We start from the raw sequence: 15,676 nt of genomic DNA on the forward strand, positions 1-15,676 counted from the left end.
ATTCATGGTGTCTCTCCCCACCTCTAACGGGGCCAGGAAGTTTGCTCTGTACAGCAGAGGGGTTGTCCTGCCTATGTGAGATTCCCCTTGACCTCCCGGCCCCCTCTCTTCTCCACTCAAAGAAGAGCTTCTTCTGACGGTTGTACCCTGGCACCTCTGGAAGCCCCTGAGCCCTGTGGAAATGTGAGATCTTAAAGTGCAAATCTCTGAACTGTCAAGGATGAGGTTGGTTTTCTCCCTGAGCCTGGGCAGTTTTACTCCAAGAACTCAGTCCTCCTCCTTTTTGGCTGCCCAAGTACTTTTCCCCAGAGACCCTGCATGGACTCTCTCCCACCAGGCACTGTCATAGCTAAAAAACGGACAAAAGTATGTCAAGCTGGAAAGAGGGAAATGAGAGAACTCTGGCTTCTTAGTCTGTGGAAGTAGCCAGCTGTGTGCTGGCTCAGTTGCCCGTGGGCTGGGGACCACTGCCTCTGTGTCTAATGGCTTATGATTAATTTCAATCGGATTGATTAATTGATTAATTAGTTGACTTTTATGGCCCCCAAAGGGCACTGAGTTTCATTCTGTGCTTTGGGCACTGTCCAGACTCCTGGCCTTTAGGTCACTCTGGAAAATAGGCCACAGCACAGCTCAGTCTCCCAAGCCTCTCCAGATTGCACGAAGGGCATGTTTCTACACTCATCTCGCTGTCAGAAATGGTGATAACAAAAATTTTGTCTTTTCCAGCCCATTAGGCAGGCAGCAGTGCCTCTGGTTTTCCAGTTAATAGGACTTCGTTTGTGGCTACTGGTTATTTTGGTTTGTTTGGGTTTAGGGCTACACTTGTTGGTTCTCAGGGATTACTCCTGACTCTGTGCTCAGGAATCACTCCTGGAGGGACTTAGAGGACCATATGGGGTGCCGGGGATTGAATCTAGGTCAGCTGTATGTTAGCCAAATGCTACCTACCCACTGTACTATCTTTCCAGTGCCCTGTTGGTTCTTTCTAAAAAATTTCCTGGGTAAGGTGCTTGCCTTGCATGTCGCAGATCAGGGTTTGATCCCTGCCATCCCATATGGTCCCCTGAACACCACTAGGATTGATTCCTGAGTGCGGAGCCAAGAGTGACTCCTGAGCATCACCAGGTGTGGCACAAAAACCAAAACAAAAAAATAAATAAAATATTTTCTCTTTTTTTTTCCTGTAAAGAGACCAGGTATCTAGATCTGCTCCAAGATGAACTGAGCTGGAACTCCCCCAATCAGGGGATATATATATGCATGAAGGCCCGAAGCATTCTAAACCTTTCAGAATTGTCTTTGCTGACCCATAGACTAATCTGGATCTATCCCCATCCCCTTTAAAAAAAAGTAATCTAGAAACCAAACGAAGTAGTTCAAATTGCAAAATAAGATAGAGATTAAAAAAATACTTAGAGAAGTTAAGCTAGAACAAGTTCAAAACATCTGATAGACAGCACACTGACCAGATACATCATTTGGTTCCCGCTGGCACTAGAGCAATCGATGGCACTCCTTGGTCTTCAGATTTCTCCACTCCTGCTGCCAACAGACTGACCATGGGGAGAACCTGTTCTAGACTGATGGAGGAGGAGGGAGTTTGCCTCAGGAAAGAGACTTCTGGGTCTTGGCAAAGTCTGGAGAAGTGGTCACTCTCAGTTTCTCTTGCTGAATTTAAGTGAATCATCTTGGTGAGAATACAAAGAAAATTGAGCCTGGGAGCATAAAAAATAGTGTTGGCCTTGCCACTAACTTATGCTGCTGTCCCCCTTCTCCCCTGTAGGGATTGTGCATTTGGCAAATGGGGGCCGTAGGCTGTGTAGCCTAGTGGGACTTGGTTGGGTTAAATTATGGCTCCAGATATGTTCATGTTCCGATTCTAGAATCTGTATGTCACAGCTAAAGAGACTTTGAAGATGTGGTCGCCTCCTAGCCATGAAGTGAGAGGATTGATTATCTCAAGGGGTCCTTTACAGGGGGAGAGCGGCCGTGGAGATGGCTCCAAGGGCCAGTGTATGTGCTTTGCATGCTGGAGGCCCACCTTCAATTCCCAGCATGGCCTGGTCCCCTGAGCATCACGGGGCACAGTTTTCAAACCAACCAAACCCCACATTCAAACCCAACCAAATAAGCCAAAGTGTGGGACAGAGAGGCAGGAGGGGATGCCAGGCCGAGGGAGAGGCGACTCTGGGAGAAGCTTCCTGTTGTGTGAGGTGGGGGGGTCAGTTCCTCACTGGCTGGCTTGGAGGATCAAAGACGAGGCCATCAGCCTGGCTGTGGCCCAGACTTCTGACCCGGGAACTGTAAGCTCAGACACAAGGTGCCCTGTGAAGTCTCTTCTTGGCAATTTGTTACAGTTGCACTGGAAAACAAAAGAAGGGTACCTCCAGCAACTTTGCCCCCTTTTCTGAGAATTTAAGCCCACTTTTGCCTGCAGTTGTAAGGGAGGGAGAGAGCCCTGGGACCCTGGAACAAGGATGCATGATCCTGGCTGCCTCCGGGGGGGGGCTGTGAGGGACTAGGTGAGGTCTTTATTTCACCTGATGGAAGGAACCTACCTAGACAGCTTCAGGGCCTCACCCATCGTCCTATGGTTTGAGAGCCCCGGGAGGTTGGAGCTCTCCTAATTGCCATTGTGGGGTGCTCAACACTCATGCTCTGGGGATGCCTGTTCCTGTCAGAGGTGGTGGGGGTGGGCACAGGAGTAGGGGAGAGAGAGACTGAATGGCAGTGCCGGACAAACAGAAAAGCCCTTGGACCTTCCTGTGCATCTGTGTGTAAGGGATTGGGTGCAAATGATCACAGCAAATGAGGCCAGAGTGATCATACAGGGGGCAGGGCACTTGCCTTGCACAGGGTCAACCCAGGTTTGATGCCCGGCATCCCGTATGGTTCCCCGAGCACATTAGGAGTCATTTCTGAGCACAGAAGCCAGGAGTGAGTCCTGAGCTCTGTCAAGTGTGGCCCTAAAACAAAGTCCAAAACCACAAACCATATCAGGATATTTATCTCGGCTCTGCAGGTAGGTTGCTGAGCAGTAGGTTGGCTGTACCGGTTTGGGTACAGGAACTGTCCCTGTGCAATAAGCCCAGTGCCATGTGGAACAAGGTTTCTGTCTGTTCAGGAAGCTCTGTCTTGCCTCAGCCGTCTTGAAAGGCACACTCCCTCAGTCACCCCCCGCCCCTGGCCCAAGTCCCCTCCAGCTTCTTGGTCCTTTCCCATTTGGACCTTCTTTCGGGTGTTGGCAAAAAGCACATGTAGCGCATATGCTGCCTGAGCCCATGTGCTGCTTGTGCCCATGTGGCGGAGCACATGTGGTGCCCGAGCACATGTGTCACCCGCATCTCCCCTCTTGAGACGTGTACTTTCATGCTTTCGTGTCCAATGTTAGGATGTGTGTAGGGGCTCTCTCCATTCTTAGAGGAGCCCGCGTTCTCTCTCGAGCGCGTTACACTCTTTCATTCTCTCCACTCACTCCCACTACCTCGCTCTTCTCCCCTTCAATACCTCCAAATAAAATCTGTTCTACTTCAAAGAAAAAAAAAAGCACATGTGACCTCTGGAGGGCCGAGCAGAGGTCTGACGGGGGTGAAGCAGTGGGTGCAGAAAGGCGGGCATGTGCGAGGGGTTGCAAGGGGCCCATGATGGGGCTGGGTGGTCAGCACAGAGGCAGGAGCAGGGGTAGGGGATACAGCTTTGGTTCCAGGTCTGGGCAGTGCTGTGTGCCTCTGCCCTCTCCACTGTCCAGCCCACACCCTGGCAGTGGCTTCTGGACCAGTGGGTAGGGAAGTGATTTCCACAGTGGTGGCCTATGGTTTCTGAGTCCCTTAGTACGGACTAGAAAACAAGCGGGCACTTTGTGTGGAGGGGGGCGCGACTGCCCCCCTGCCCTGTTTCTGACATCTGTGGGTTCTGAGCTGGCAGATATGACTCTTTTCATCAGTGCTGGGGCTCATGGGAGGGAGTTTAGGGCGAGGGTACAGACGACATGGCCTTTTCCACAAGACCAGCTTTTAATATGACTGTGTTGGAAGCACGAATAAATAAACGCCAAAGAAAATGGGAAAAACCAAACCAAACCTCGGAACGTCAAAACTGAAAGTCGGGGAAACGAAACACACAATTCTGATCTCCGACAGAGACATGAACAAAAGCCCCCGAGGAAACAGAACCCGACCATACAGGCGTGTCACAGGGAGAGTCAAGGACGAGGCACCAGGGAGGGGGGGACCCGAGACACCTCCAGCCCCGCCTCTGGGCCTCTATCACAGGGGCCTGGGCAGCAGGGGGTGGTGGTGGCCCTGGTCCCGGGGAGGGGGGCATATAGGGTGGGAGCAGGTAAGGGTCCGGGGTGGGGGGGGTCTGCGGTGGGTCAGGAACCTTCACGAACGACACAAGGACTGGACGTGGTGGACAGTTCTGCGGAGCCCCTCCTAATGGCGCAGTTCGGATTCCGTGGGGCCTGGCAGGGCCGTGGGGGGTGCGGCGTGAGCCCACCCTTCCCCCGCTGAGCGTTCATGTACGGAGACGCGGCAGCCGCGCCGTGAGGAGCGTGAGCATGCAGGTGCTTTATACATCTGGCAGTAAGATGTGATGACAGGTCGGTTCTGGGTCCGTTCCAGAGCGTGACGCACGGGACTCACTTCTCCGAGGAGGGACGCGCGCAGGGCCCGGCGCGGCGGGTCAGACGTGGCTGGAGCGAGGTCTTGGCAGAGAGTTGGCTATGTGTGCACGGGGGGCTCTTGCTTCTTCCGGTCGTCAGGGGCCATCCCGCCTGAGCCCGCGGCGCCCTGACCTGGGTCTGTGGGGGAGGGGATGCTGGGTGGTCGGCAGGCTGTCAGCAGGCGATCTCCTCCAGAGTCCCCAGGGCCGTCTGCAGGGGCACATTCACAGTGTGGCTGATGGTTTCGGAGTGGTTGGGCACCGTGTCACACGTGCTCTGGAGGAAGGGAAGCTGGGTATTGACATTCAGCTCACAAGACAGCAAATACCCCCACACCACCAGGTGCAGCCTGAAGGCTCTTGAGCATAACTGGGTGCTGCTTGGAGGGCCCTGAGCATCACTGGGTGCAGCCTGGATGCCCCTGAGCATCACTGGGTATAGCTTGGAAGCCCCTGAGCATCACTGGATGTAACCTGGAGGCCCCTGAGCATCACTGGGTGCAGCCTGGAGGCCCCTGAGCATCACTGGGTATAGCTTGGAAGCCCCTGAGCATCACTGGATGTAACCTGGAGGCCCCTGAGCATCACTGGGTACAGCCCGGAGGCCCCTGTGCATCACTGGGTATAGCTTGGAGGCCCCTGAGCATCACTGGATATAACCTGGAGACCCCTGAGCATCACTGAGTGCAGCCCTGGGGGCTCACGTCACTGCTGGATGCAGCTCTGCAGGCCCAGAGCACCACTAGCTGGTCTGGGCAATCCGGCACTCAGGGCCTGAGCATCGCCACATCCATAGGCTGTCGCATTGCCTTTTTGGTCAAGAATCACCAGGAGCACCGCTCGGTCTTCCTCCTCCCTGCCTTCATCCCCAAAGGCTCAGCTGTGGGCCAGATGCCCACTATCTGTGCACTGCTCCTCCTGCCTGGCATTTTCAAGCACTCACACGGGAGCATGGGACTGAAGGGACCTCATTCCCCTAAGAATTCTCACCACTGCTGGCTCAGATGCCCTCCCAGCCACCACCCAGTGCAGGGGCTCCCTGAGTTGTTTAAACATCTGTTTAAACAGGGGAGAACAGCTAAAGTTCTCCCCTACAGGGGCCCCGAATGTGTCCCCTGAAGCTGCACCTGAGTGATCTCGAGCTTTGGGCGAGGAGATGCAGCCTGTGGCTAGGTCTGGGGCAGACACATTGGTCACTAAAGCCAAGCAGGAGGACTCAGTTGCACACGGGCCTCTGAGTGAGGCTGGGCTAAGTCTGTGTGGGTGCCGTGCAGGGCAGGGAGACTGCTGGAGCTGGGGAGTGACACCTAGGCTGAGACGGCCAGGAGGAGACCTGGAGGGTGAGAGACTAGCGGGGGACCTGTGCCAGGAACGTGGGAGAGCTGAAGGAACAGGGGCTACATTCTGGAGGCAGAGGGGGCCCCTACTGTCTTAATCATGCAGTATGGCTTGCTTTCTGGGAGGTTCTGGCAGGCTCAGAGCTTCTATGACGGAGCAGATAGATACTCAGGGATGAGCTGTAACTTGCCCCGGGTCCACAGCGAGGAGGCAGGGAACAGAATCTAGAGCTCAGGCCCCTGGCTGGCTCCCCAGTACATGCTATCTGCTTGCCAGAGAGCGCAGGGCTAGGAGACTCAAGGCAAGATTTTAGCCCGGAAGATGATCTGGAGCAGAAATGGAGACATTTTTGGGGAAAGAGACTGGGTAGCTTTTGTATGCTTGAGGGAAGAGACTAGGAGGGTCTGGGGTCACTCCTGGTGGTACTTGGTCAACTGGTCGGCTGGTTCAAGCCTGGGCCTGGTGGTGCTGGGTCTCCAAGGCCACGTCCAGTGGTGCTCAGGGGTCTGGGCAGTGCTGGGGATCCATCTCAGAACCTTGTGCATGGCAGGCAAAAGCTCCAACCCTGAGCCAACTCCCCAATGCTGTTTCTGGGTTTGCTGGCTCGGAGGCACTAATGGCCTCCTCAGAGACCAGAGGTGCTGTTTGAGGAAATCCAGTGACACCAGAACTGTCCCGCCACGGCCCATCCTAGGAGCGCTCTGAGTCTGGGAAGGAGAAAGGTTAGTGTGTTTCTCTCTGGCTCCAGGAAAGGAGGCAGTGTCAGGCAATGGGTGGGGTGGGGCCTTAGTGTTCAACATGGCAGGTGCTATGTGCTCTGAATGTGACAGGTGCCAGGCAGACGTGGCAATGGGCTGACCGTGGTGGGAAAGACCTAGACTCCAGGCACCGGTACTGCGGCTGGCACACAGGGAGTTAGTGCCGGGTCAGCTCCACAGAAGCCCACCCCTGGGACCCCGTCAGAGCAGAAAGAGGACAGTGATGTCCCTGGGGAAGAAGGGAACAAACCCATCTCCCAGCGTGTCTCCGCTTGCAATGCGGGGAATGAAGTCCTGGCTGGGAAGGGCGACCCTGAGCCAGGCAGGACCTGGCCTGGAAGCACCACCAGTCTCTATAGCACACCTGGCTTATTAGGGGGACCTGAGACTCGGCATGCCCTTGGACCTGGTTACTGACAGGGTGCCTCTAACCAAGAGGCCTGGTGAGGCACAGGCCTCCTTCCTCCCCCCAGATCTGCTTTCTTGCTCTCCAAAGCCCAGCTCCAACCCAGGTCGCTCTTACCACATTCTCATCGTGGCTCCCTTCATCCTCTTCTTTGCCCAGCAGGTCTAACAGCTTCTCTTTGATCAACTGCAAGAAAAGCAGGCGGGGTGGGTCTGGCTGCAGAAGGGGACAGAGGTGGAGACTGCCCTCTGCTTGGCTCAGTGGGGGAAGTGCAGATAGTGCAGATTGTGAGGCTCTGGGGCACGGTGACACAAACCTAGGCAGTCCCCCCCCCCCCTCCCGCCCATGTATGGACGGCAGCCGCAGTGGCAGGGCAGGGTCTAGTTTGGGAAGGTGACAGGAGAGCCCTATCTCATACTGAGGAATTCCTTCCCTAGTGATGGAGAGAGTGAAGAAAGGACAGAGCTGAGAAGGGAGAGGGGGTGGGGGCAAGGGCACCCCATTCGCTTTCCGGTGCTGCCTCGGCCTTAAGGATGGGATGGTGAAACCCCACCAGGCCTGACAGGCTCCTGGCTCATAAGGTCAGGCCTGTCCGAACCCTTCCCAGGCTATTCTTAGCAACAGAAATGCAGTTATTAAATGTATTACCCAGGGTGAATTCATTTCCATAACTTTGTACAGCTTCTCACAAAAATTAATAAACAAAGCAGAACAAGATGTAGCCCGGGGATCGAAAATGAGTGTGAGGAATGCTGAGAAGTGGGGTCTGGCCCTGCAGAGGCCTGGGGTCACAGGCATGCTCCAGCTCTCTCTGGTGAGAGACTCCTTCCTGCTCTCAGGCTGTGTGTGTGGCTGACCCACAGTCCTGGGGCTCTGGAGAACCTGGAACTCGAAGGGATTCTGGGTGACCGGGGACCAGCCCAGTCTGGGGTGGCAGGTAGGGGGCTGACAGGCACGGACAACCTCAGTGCCAGAAGCCACTGCTGTCTGAGAAGCCACTGAGGCCCTGTTCCAGCTTCCTGGGAGGGAACACCCACAGACTTACACGTGGACACAATGAAGTGTCTGCTCTCTTGCTGCCGTTGGCGATGCTGCTGGAAAATGCTCAAACCTGTGGGGCTGTGCATGGCGACCATTGATGGCCACTGGAAGAAGGGGTATGTGTGGTCAGAGTGAGAGGCACGTGCTTCTGTCAGGGTATGTGTGAGTGTTGTATACCTGTGTGAGAGCTGTGTGTGTGCATATGTATAGTATACCTGTGTGATGTGTGTGTATTGTGATATACCTGTGTGTGGGGTATGTGTGTGTATAGCTGATGAGAGGTGTGTATGTGTGGTATACCTGTGTGTATGTGGTATACCTGTATGAGAGGTGCATGTGTGTGGTATACCCTTGTAAGAGGTGGACGTGTGTGTGGTATACCTGTGTGAGGAGTGCATGAAGGTTTTATATCTGTGCCAGGGGTGCATATGTGTGGGGTATATTTGTGTAATGTGTGTGTATGTGGTATACCTGTATGAGGGATGTGCATGTGTGGTATACCTGTGTGAGGGGTACATGTGGGTGTTATATCTGTGTAAGGGGTGCATGTGTGTGGGGTATATCTGTGTGAGGTGTGTGTGTCTGTGTGGTATACCTATGTGAGGGGTGCATATGTGTATGCTATATCTATGTGAGGGGTGCATGTGTGTGTTATATCTGTGTTAAGGGTGCATGTGTGCATAGCATATCTGTATGAGGGTGTGTGTGTGTGGAATACCTGTATGTGAGCATGTAGTATAATTGTGTGAGGGGTGTGTGTGGTATGTGCATATGAGTGATGTGTGTGTGGTGTGTATGTGTGTATGTAGTCTCTCTGTGTAAGAGGCGTGTATCTCTGTGAGTGGTATGGGCTGTGTGTGTGTGTGTGTGTGTGGTGTATCTATATGAGTGCTTTGTGTGTGGGAGTGGTATATGTGTGGTATACTTGTGTAAGGGGTGTGTGTGTGTGGTATATCCATGTGAGGGATGTGTGTATATGGAATACTTGTACGTAAGCATGTAGTGTAATTGTGTGAGGGGTGTGTGTGATATGTGCATATGAGTGGATGTGGTGTGTATGACTGTGCATGTAATCTTTCTGTGTAAGTGGTGTGTATCTGTGCTAGTGGCTGTGTGTGCAGTATATTTATATGAGTTCTTTGTGTGTGGGAGTGATGTGTGTGTGTATGTAGTGTAACTATGGGAGTGGTGCGTGGCGTGTGTATGTGTATGTGCTTGTGGTGAGTGTGTGATACACCAGGCATGGTGCCAGCACCCCCGCCCAGCTCCAGAGAGCTGCTGTCACACAGTCAGTCACACAGGCTCTGGTTTCTTCTGTCCCTGCAGGATGGGCCCTGAGACAGAGTGCCCTCAGGGCCTCAGCACAGCACTGCATGGGGTGGGTTGGGGGGCAGGGGAAGGGGATCTTCTCATACAAACCGTGGAGATAGACAATCCCCAGAGAGAGGGAGGAGGAAGCAGAGCAACCCCCCTGCTTTGGTTCTGAACATTGGGGCGTCAGGAGAGCACCTCCCCGTGAGCAAGCCCCAATCTTACCTCATAAATATAATCAAAGAGCTCTAGTATTGTGAGGATACTAGCACCGATGAACAATCCCATCTGACCGCCAATATCACCTGCAGAGAGAGAGAGAGCGAGGATTATACTTGCCGCACACAGCCAGCTGCAGAATGAGGCCCGGCTTTCCAGGGCTGGCCCTGCCACAGCTCAGAGAGCCCTGGACACCAGCGCTCATCGGGACAGGCCCTGAGTGGAGGGCAGGAGGCAAACGGCCTGTCCGAGGACAACGGTTCTCCCCCACCGCAGGGGCCCTGCACTGGCCCTGGGCTGGACTAGAGACGAGGGGTTGTGGTCCTGGAGATGGGGTGTCAGGGGGCCTGAGTGGGGCTCTTGGGAGCAGTGGCCCCCCAAATGGCCCCACATCATATCACAAGCGTTAGGACTGCCCTGAGGTTCCTCTTACCCTTACATGAGGTCACAGGAAGCACCTCCCCTCCCCCACCCCTGGGCACAGGTCTTCCGTAGAGCAGAGAGCAGTCCTGGCTCCTGCCTCTTGACCACATGTTTCCTAGGTTGGCCTTCAGGGCCCCAAACCCCACTCGGGGGCACTTGTAAACAGTGGGTCAGGGCGGAATGCAGATTGTCTATTGTGTGTGCAGGGGACAGGGGCATAGTGTGGCACTTGTGTGGGGGCAGTCATGTCTATGATCCAGGGAATCGGGTCTTTTTCTTGTGTTTGACAAAGGACTCAGTCCAGGGGACAATCCTGCTTTCTCCTGCAGGACATTACTGTCCAGGAGGGGGGCCCCTGTCCCCTCTGCCTGGGGAGCACCCACAGCTCAGCTCACAAAGCGCCGGAGTCATGCTCCCCTCTGTGCACAGAAGACCATGGAAGCTGAGGTCTTTTCCAAACCAGAGGAGAATCCCAGAGGATGCTTACAGCCCAGCTGTCCTTGTGTCAGTGGGGAAACTGAGGCCAGACTGTGGCAGGAACCAGGCTCATATCCCCCACCAGAGAGGCATCCTCCCATTTGGGGGTAGGGGTGTACCAGGAAAGGGGAAGGAGCCAGTGGCCTGGGAGGCTTGACTCCTCAGGAGGCTCGTCTGTCTGCCCGGCTGTCTATCCATCCCCTGTCCACCTCCACGAGTTGTGGAAATCTGTATCATACCGAGTAAGGCAGCGACTTCATACGCCTTCTTCTGTTCAATTGTCTCATAGTTGAGGGCTTCAAAAAATATATCCAGAACCAGGATGTTCTCTCTGCAGAGGGGAAGGGTCAGGACCAGACATGGTTAGCGTTCCCAGCAGGAGGTTTGGCGGGCAGCTTTCCCACGGACACTCAGGGAAACTGAGGCCCTGGGGACTGGAGCAAGCAGCCTGGAGTTAGAGCCAGTTATAACAGAGCTGGGGCTTGGACCTGAGCCCTCCCTGAGACCCAGAGCCCCTTGCAGGCTGGAGGTGTTGACTGGCCACTCTGGATTGTTACCCTGCTCTCTCTCTGCCCCCTCTGCAGGAGTCCTCCCCAGTCTCCCCACTTCTGACTCCCTCATAGGGTCAGCTGAGTCCACCCACGATCCTGAAAGCCCCCAAATTCCTACTGGGCTCCATAGAGTACATCTCTCCAGCAAAGACTGGTAGGAGCAAACCTCTCTGAGGCTGGGGGTGCCCACCTGCTGGAGCAGGGGTTCAGTGGGGTCCCACCTGTGGAAATGAGTGGGAGCAGCCCCCGATTCTGCACCCAGGCACAGTGCCCTCCATGTCCCCTTGAGCTCAACCTGTGGACCAAAACCATCCCTTCCCACCGCACACACAGTATTAAAGACAACACTGCTAAATTGGGCAGAGAGGGCTAGGAGGGTGTCTGACGAAGCTGTCACTGAGCCTCAGTTCAAGTGGACACAGATGCACGGATGTCCCAAGGAATCAGCTGGAGAGTGAGAGGCAAACCATTCCAGCAGAGGGAACAGAATGGGCAAAGCCCTCCTGGACATCTATTTACCCTAAAAACAAACTCTGAGGCTCCCTGGGACGACATCCCCATGCACGGTACAGCCAGCACCCCCCCCCCCCCCCCCGATCGCCTTGTCCCACCCCAGTCAGCAGAGCCGCCAGTCCCAGATGTAAGCAATTTAAAACAGGGACAGCAGCACCTAGGTCACCTTTGTCTCTGTATTCTGAGTGCTGAGCCCAGAGCTGGGCACCGGGTGGGTGTTCAATGGCCATCTGTCTGTCTGGGGAGGCTAATGCTCTGCATTATTCTTCCTGAACTGCTCCCAAATTGCCACCCTCCATTCACTAATCCATTCCCGTCCCCCCCCCCCCCCGCCCATCCCACTCCAGTTTAACGACCAGGCCTGCTTTGCCTGCTTTGCTTACGAGATATATTTCTCAGATTTGTTAAATTTCTTCTCTAGGTACTTGGCAGACGTCTTGCTGGGGATCTTCACCATGGAGAGCTCTTTGTTGTAGCGGGTGAGGTTGCAGGGGGTTCTGCAGAGACAGTAATTACTGTCCTTTTCCGCCAGCAGACCTGGAGAACAGAGGGAGGTGGGGCTTAGCCAGGTTTGGACGACAGACAGTCATTCCTGGTAGGGGAGGCGGGAGGGAAGAGTAACACACCCAAGGGGGTGTGCTCTAAGGAGATGAAAGGGAGAGTCAAGTCTCACCATACGCCAACCTCCCTCCCCTGCCCCCCAGTGCTGGCTGGGCTGGAGATGGCCCAAAGACTCCAGTGCTTTGCATATGCGGGGCACCCTGGACTTCTCTGAGCCCCAGGTTCTTTCCCAGATCCCTTCACCTCCCCCCCAAAAAAAAGAAAAGAAAAGAAAGGGAAGAAAGGTGTCAACTCTCTGTTACTCAGTCTTACTTTCCTCCCACTTCCTCTATTATTATGACCCCTTGAGTGGGCACATCTTTTGGAGTTCTGGCCCTTTAACTCCCAGGCCACATCCGGTGGCCCTAGCCTCTGCGCCCACATCCACAAAGTGGGCTGTCCCTCGAGGATGAATGTGGCAGACTGGAATCCACCCAGAAGAATTACAAATTCAAAGCTGAATTTAAGATTAAACAACAACCAGAACCCCAGTAGGCTCTCTGGGCGGGGAGCTTGTTCTTATCTTGTCCTTCCCCTGAAAACCCCAAGGACAAGGACAGGTCACAGCTAATTCTGACTCTGGTATACAGGTAAGGTGGAGCACGCTCATGAAGAGGTTTCTTGATCAAATGCACCTTCCTGTTCTCTGTAAACAACTTATTTTCTTTTTAACTTAAAAAAATTAATTGGTTTATTTATTTTGGTTTATGGGTCACATCCTGTGATGTTCAGGGGTTATTCCTGACTCTAGGCTCAAAGATCACTCCTGGCAGGACTGAGGGGGTGGGGCAGGGCACTGTGTGGGATGCTGGGGGTTGAACCTGTGTCGGCCACATGCAAAGCAAACGCCCTACCCACTGGACTTGCACTCCAGTCCCCAAAGCTGTTTCTTGACACGATGCAGAGAGATGGTTCCTGGGAGGACTGGAGTCTGCCATCTTCCCTCTGCTAAAGGCCTCCCTCCAACGGTCCCTGGCTCTCTCAGTGGATTGGCCCTTGGATAGCAGAGGAACTGAACCTTCAAGGATCTAAGCCCACTTTATCTGAAACCTTCTGCCCCTTGATTTCCCCCCTGGCTCCCTCCTCCTCCATCGCTGGGTTAGGATGGCAGCCAAATCCCCCTCTGGTTCCCGTGGCAGGACTCTCTATCCTGGGAGTGACGTTTCCATCCCTTCTCTTCTGCCACACAGGATGGGGCACTTTCAAGTCCTCCCATCCCTCCTCTTCGCCCAAAGCCATGCAGTGCTTGTGTTCTTGTCGGTTCTTGGCTCCAACAGAGCCAATCAGCCACTCATTCCCCCTCCCCAGCATAGCCCCCCAACCCCAGCCCCTAGGATTGGGGTGTGTGCGTTCAGGGCTAGCCCTCCTTAGCTCCTGTGAGTGCAGTTGCTGAGGTTTTTGAGACTGGAGGACTGAGACCTTGCCCTCTGTCTGGATGAGAAACTGAGCTGGCCTGTGGAGGGTGAGGGGGCCGGCCATTGGTGAGCTCACTGACTGGTCTGCTTCTCCCTCACCTGCCGGTTTCCGGGTTCGGGATGGGGGGAGCAGAGCTATTCCAAACCATGCACCGTAACTCCCCCTGCACAAGCCCTCTCACTCCCTAGGCATGTCGAATCACGCTGGTTCTGGAATAAGCTTGGCCTCTGCATGTGAGCTAGAGGAAGAGACCCAGGAGCTGTCTGTCCCAAAGGCTGGCTGCTCTGTATCCCAGCTCCGACTCTCCTCGCCTGCATTCCTTATGCCATTCTGCCCTGGATCCCACACCTCCTCCACTTCCACTGGCTCCCCAGGTCCTGTTGCAGCCTCTGTCAGCTGTGTCCCTTGCCTCCTCCACCCCTTCCTCACTCCGGTCCTGTAGGGAAGGATGCATCCTGCCCTCTCTCCCCCGCACTCTTCCCCAGGCCCGCTTCTCTCTCTCTTCCCTACTCAGCAAGTGCTGGATCTCAGTCTTAGTCTCAACCCTGCCCCATCCCCATTCCGTCTGTCCTCCAGTACTGACCTAGGGCAGGTTCTGCACATTCCTTGTGCTGCTCAGGGGTACAGAAAGGGGCATCACCTGCAAAAAAGGAAACAAGGGAGAGATGCTCAGGCAGCAAGACCCCATCTCCACGCCCCACCCCTACCTCCCGTAGGCCCAGGAAGGCAAGGACATCCAGTGCCCAGAGGGAGCCATTGACAGAGTGGCCTGGGACACTGGGGGCTGGAAGATTTGGGTTCTCATCTGCTCTGTGATCTGAAAAGTGACAGCAAGTTGGCGAGGAAGGTACCAGAAACTCAGCAGGTGATGGGGGAGAAAGCCTGGGTGGCTGGCAGTGGGGAGACAGGGCCCACCCTTCACCAGACCCAGCTGCTCTCTGTGAAGTAGGCAATGCCATATTGGTTTTAACAACCCCCTCCCAGAGACTTGGGACTCAGTCTCCTGCCTTCTTAGGAGGCCTGAGCACAGAGCATAGAGGGGCTTGGACACCAGTCTGACCCCAGATCAGGGTGTTGCCTACTGACCAAGTAAAAGAATGCTTGATTTTTCATTTCCCCTTTTGTCCTGCTTAAAGCTGGGCAACTTCCCAGTACAGGAGGTTTCAGTTTGGGGAAAATGTACCTTTGTAAATGATTTGTAAATGATGTATGAGGAACAGCACAATCTTTGCAGATTTGTCAAAGCTATATCAAAGCAGGTCGTTCCGACCAATAGCATTAAGTCAAAAGGGTCACCAGGTGGCTGACCAACGGTGCATGGCTCTGCTCATTGTCCCATCCACTTTCCCACGTCCCATCCACTTTCCTTTCTTTTGGGTGGGCTGTGGAAACATACTTAAGTCTGTACCTATGCTCTGAATAAACGCACGCATTCATGCCATCTCCTGAATGACGGAGCCCTGTGTGTCTCGAGTGCGGCTTTCACCCTGACGGCCCTCCCCTGGCTCGGCCCCGCAGCGCTGGACACGGCACAGGGCTTGCTCTTTCTCATTACACCACCATTTGTGAGGGAGAGGGGCTTGTGTGAGTCCCCCAATGGCTTTGCTCTTCATTCCCACGAGTCATGGGTGTGCAGGTCACACTTTGAGCTGGGTGATTGTTTCTGCTATTTGCTTTGACTCAGACTGCAGGGAGGAGGCTTCACTGGCGGTTGACCCAGTCCAAGAATGAGGCACAAAACACTCCCCCCCCCCCCCCCCCCAGAACTCAGTTCTCATCTCTGGTCTCCCTGCCCTTCACCCTTTCTTTACCAGGTGCTACATGGAAAGTCATTCAGAGACTATTTTCCCAACCATTTCCCTATGCATTCTTTTCTTTATTCTTCTTCTTTTTTTTTTTAATTTGAACCACCATGACACACACACTTAATTCAATTAGACAGTTGTTCATGATTGGGT

The 15,676-nt window shown here is 54.4% G+C and overlaps 1 protein-coding gene across 1 annotated transcript in view; it reads right to left on the minus strand.

Moving 5' to 3' along the window:
- Positions 1-4,346: 4,346 nt before the first annotated feature.
- Positions 4,347-15,676, minus strand: part of ASIC2 (acid sensing ion channel subunit 2) — a 262,031-nt gene continuing 250,701 nt past the window's right edge. The window contains exons 5-10 of the mRNA XM_056127053.1: positions 14,302-14,358; positions 12,086-12,239; positions 10,878-10,969; positions 9,745-9,824; positions 7,285-7,353; positions 4,347-4,942 (exon numbers count right to left, since the gene is read on the minus strand). Of these exons, the coding sequence (XP_055983028.1) occupies positions 4,841-4,942; positions 7,285-7,353; positions 9,745-9,824; positions 10,878-10,969; positions 12,086-12,239; positions 14,302-14,358 (554 nt within the window). The 3' untranslated portion in view covers positions 4,347-4,840. The remainder of the gene's footprint in view (positions 4,943-7,284; positions 7,354-9,744; positions 9,825-10,877; positions 10,970-12,085; positions 12,240-14,301; positions 14,359-15,676) is intronic.

This window comes from Sorex fumeus, unplaced genomic scaffold (assembly GCF_029834395.1).
Source record: "Sorex fumeus unplaced genomic scaffold, SorFum_2.1 ptg000063l, whole genome shotgun sequence".
In the NCBI taxonomy this organism is placed as follows: Eukaryota; Metazoa; Chordata; class Mammalia; order Eulipotyphla; family Soricidae; genus Sorex; species Sorex fumeus.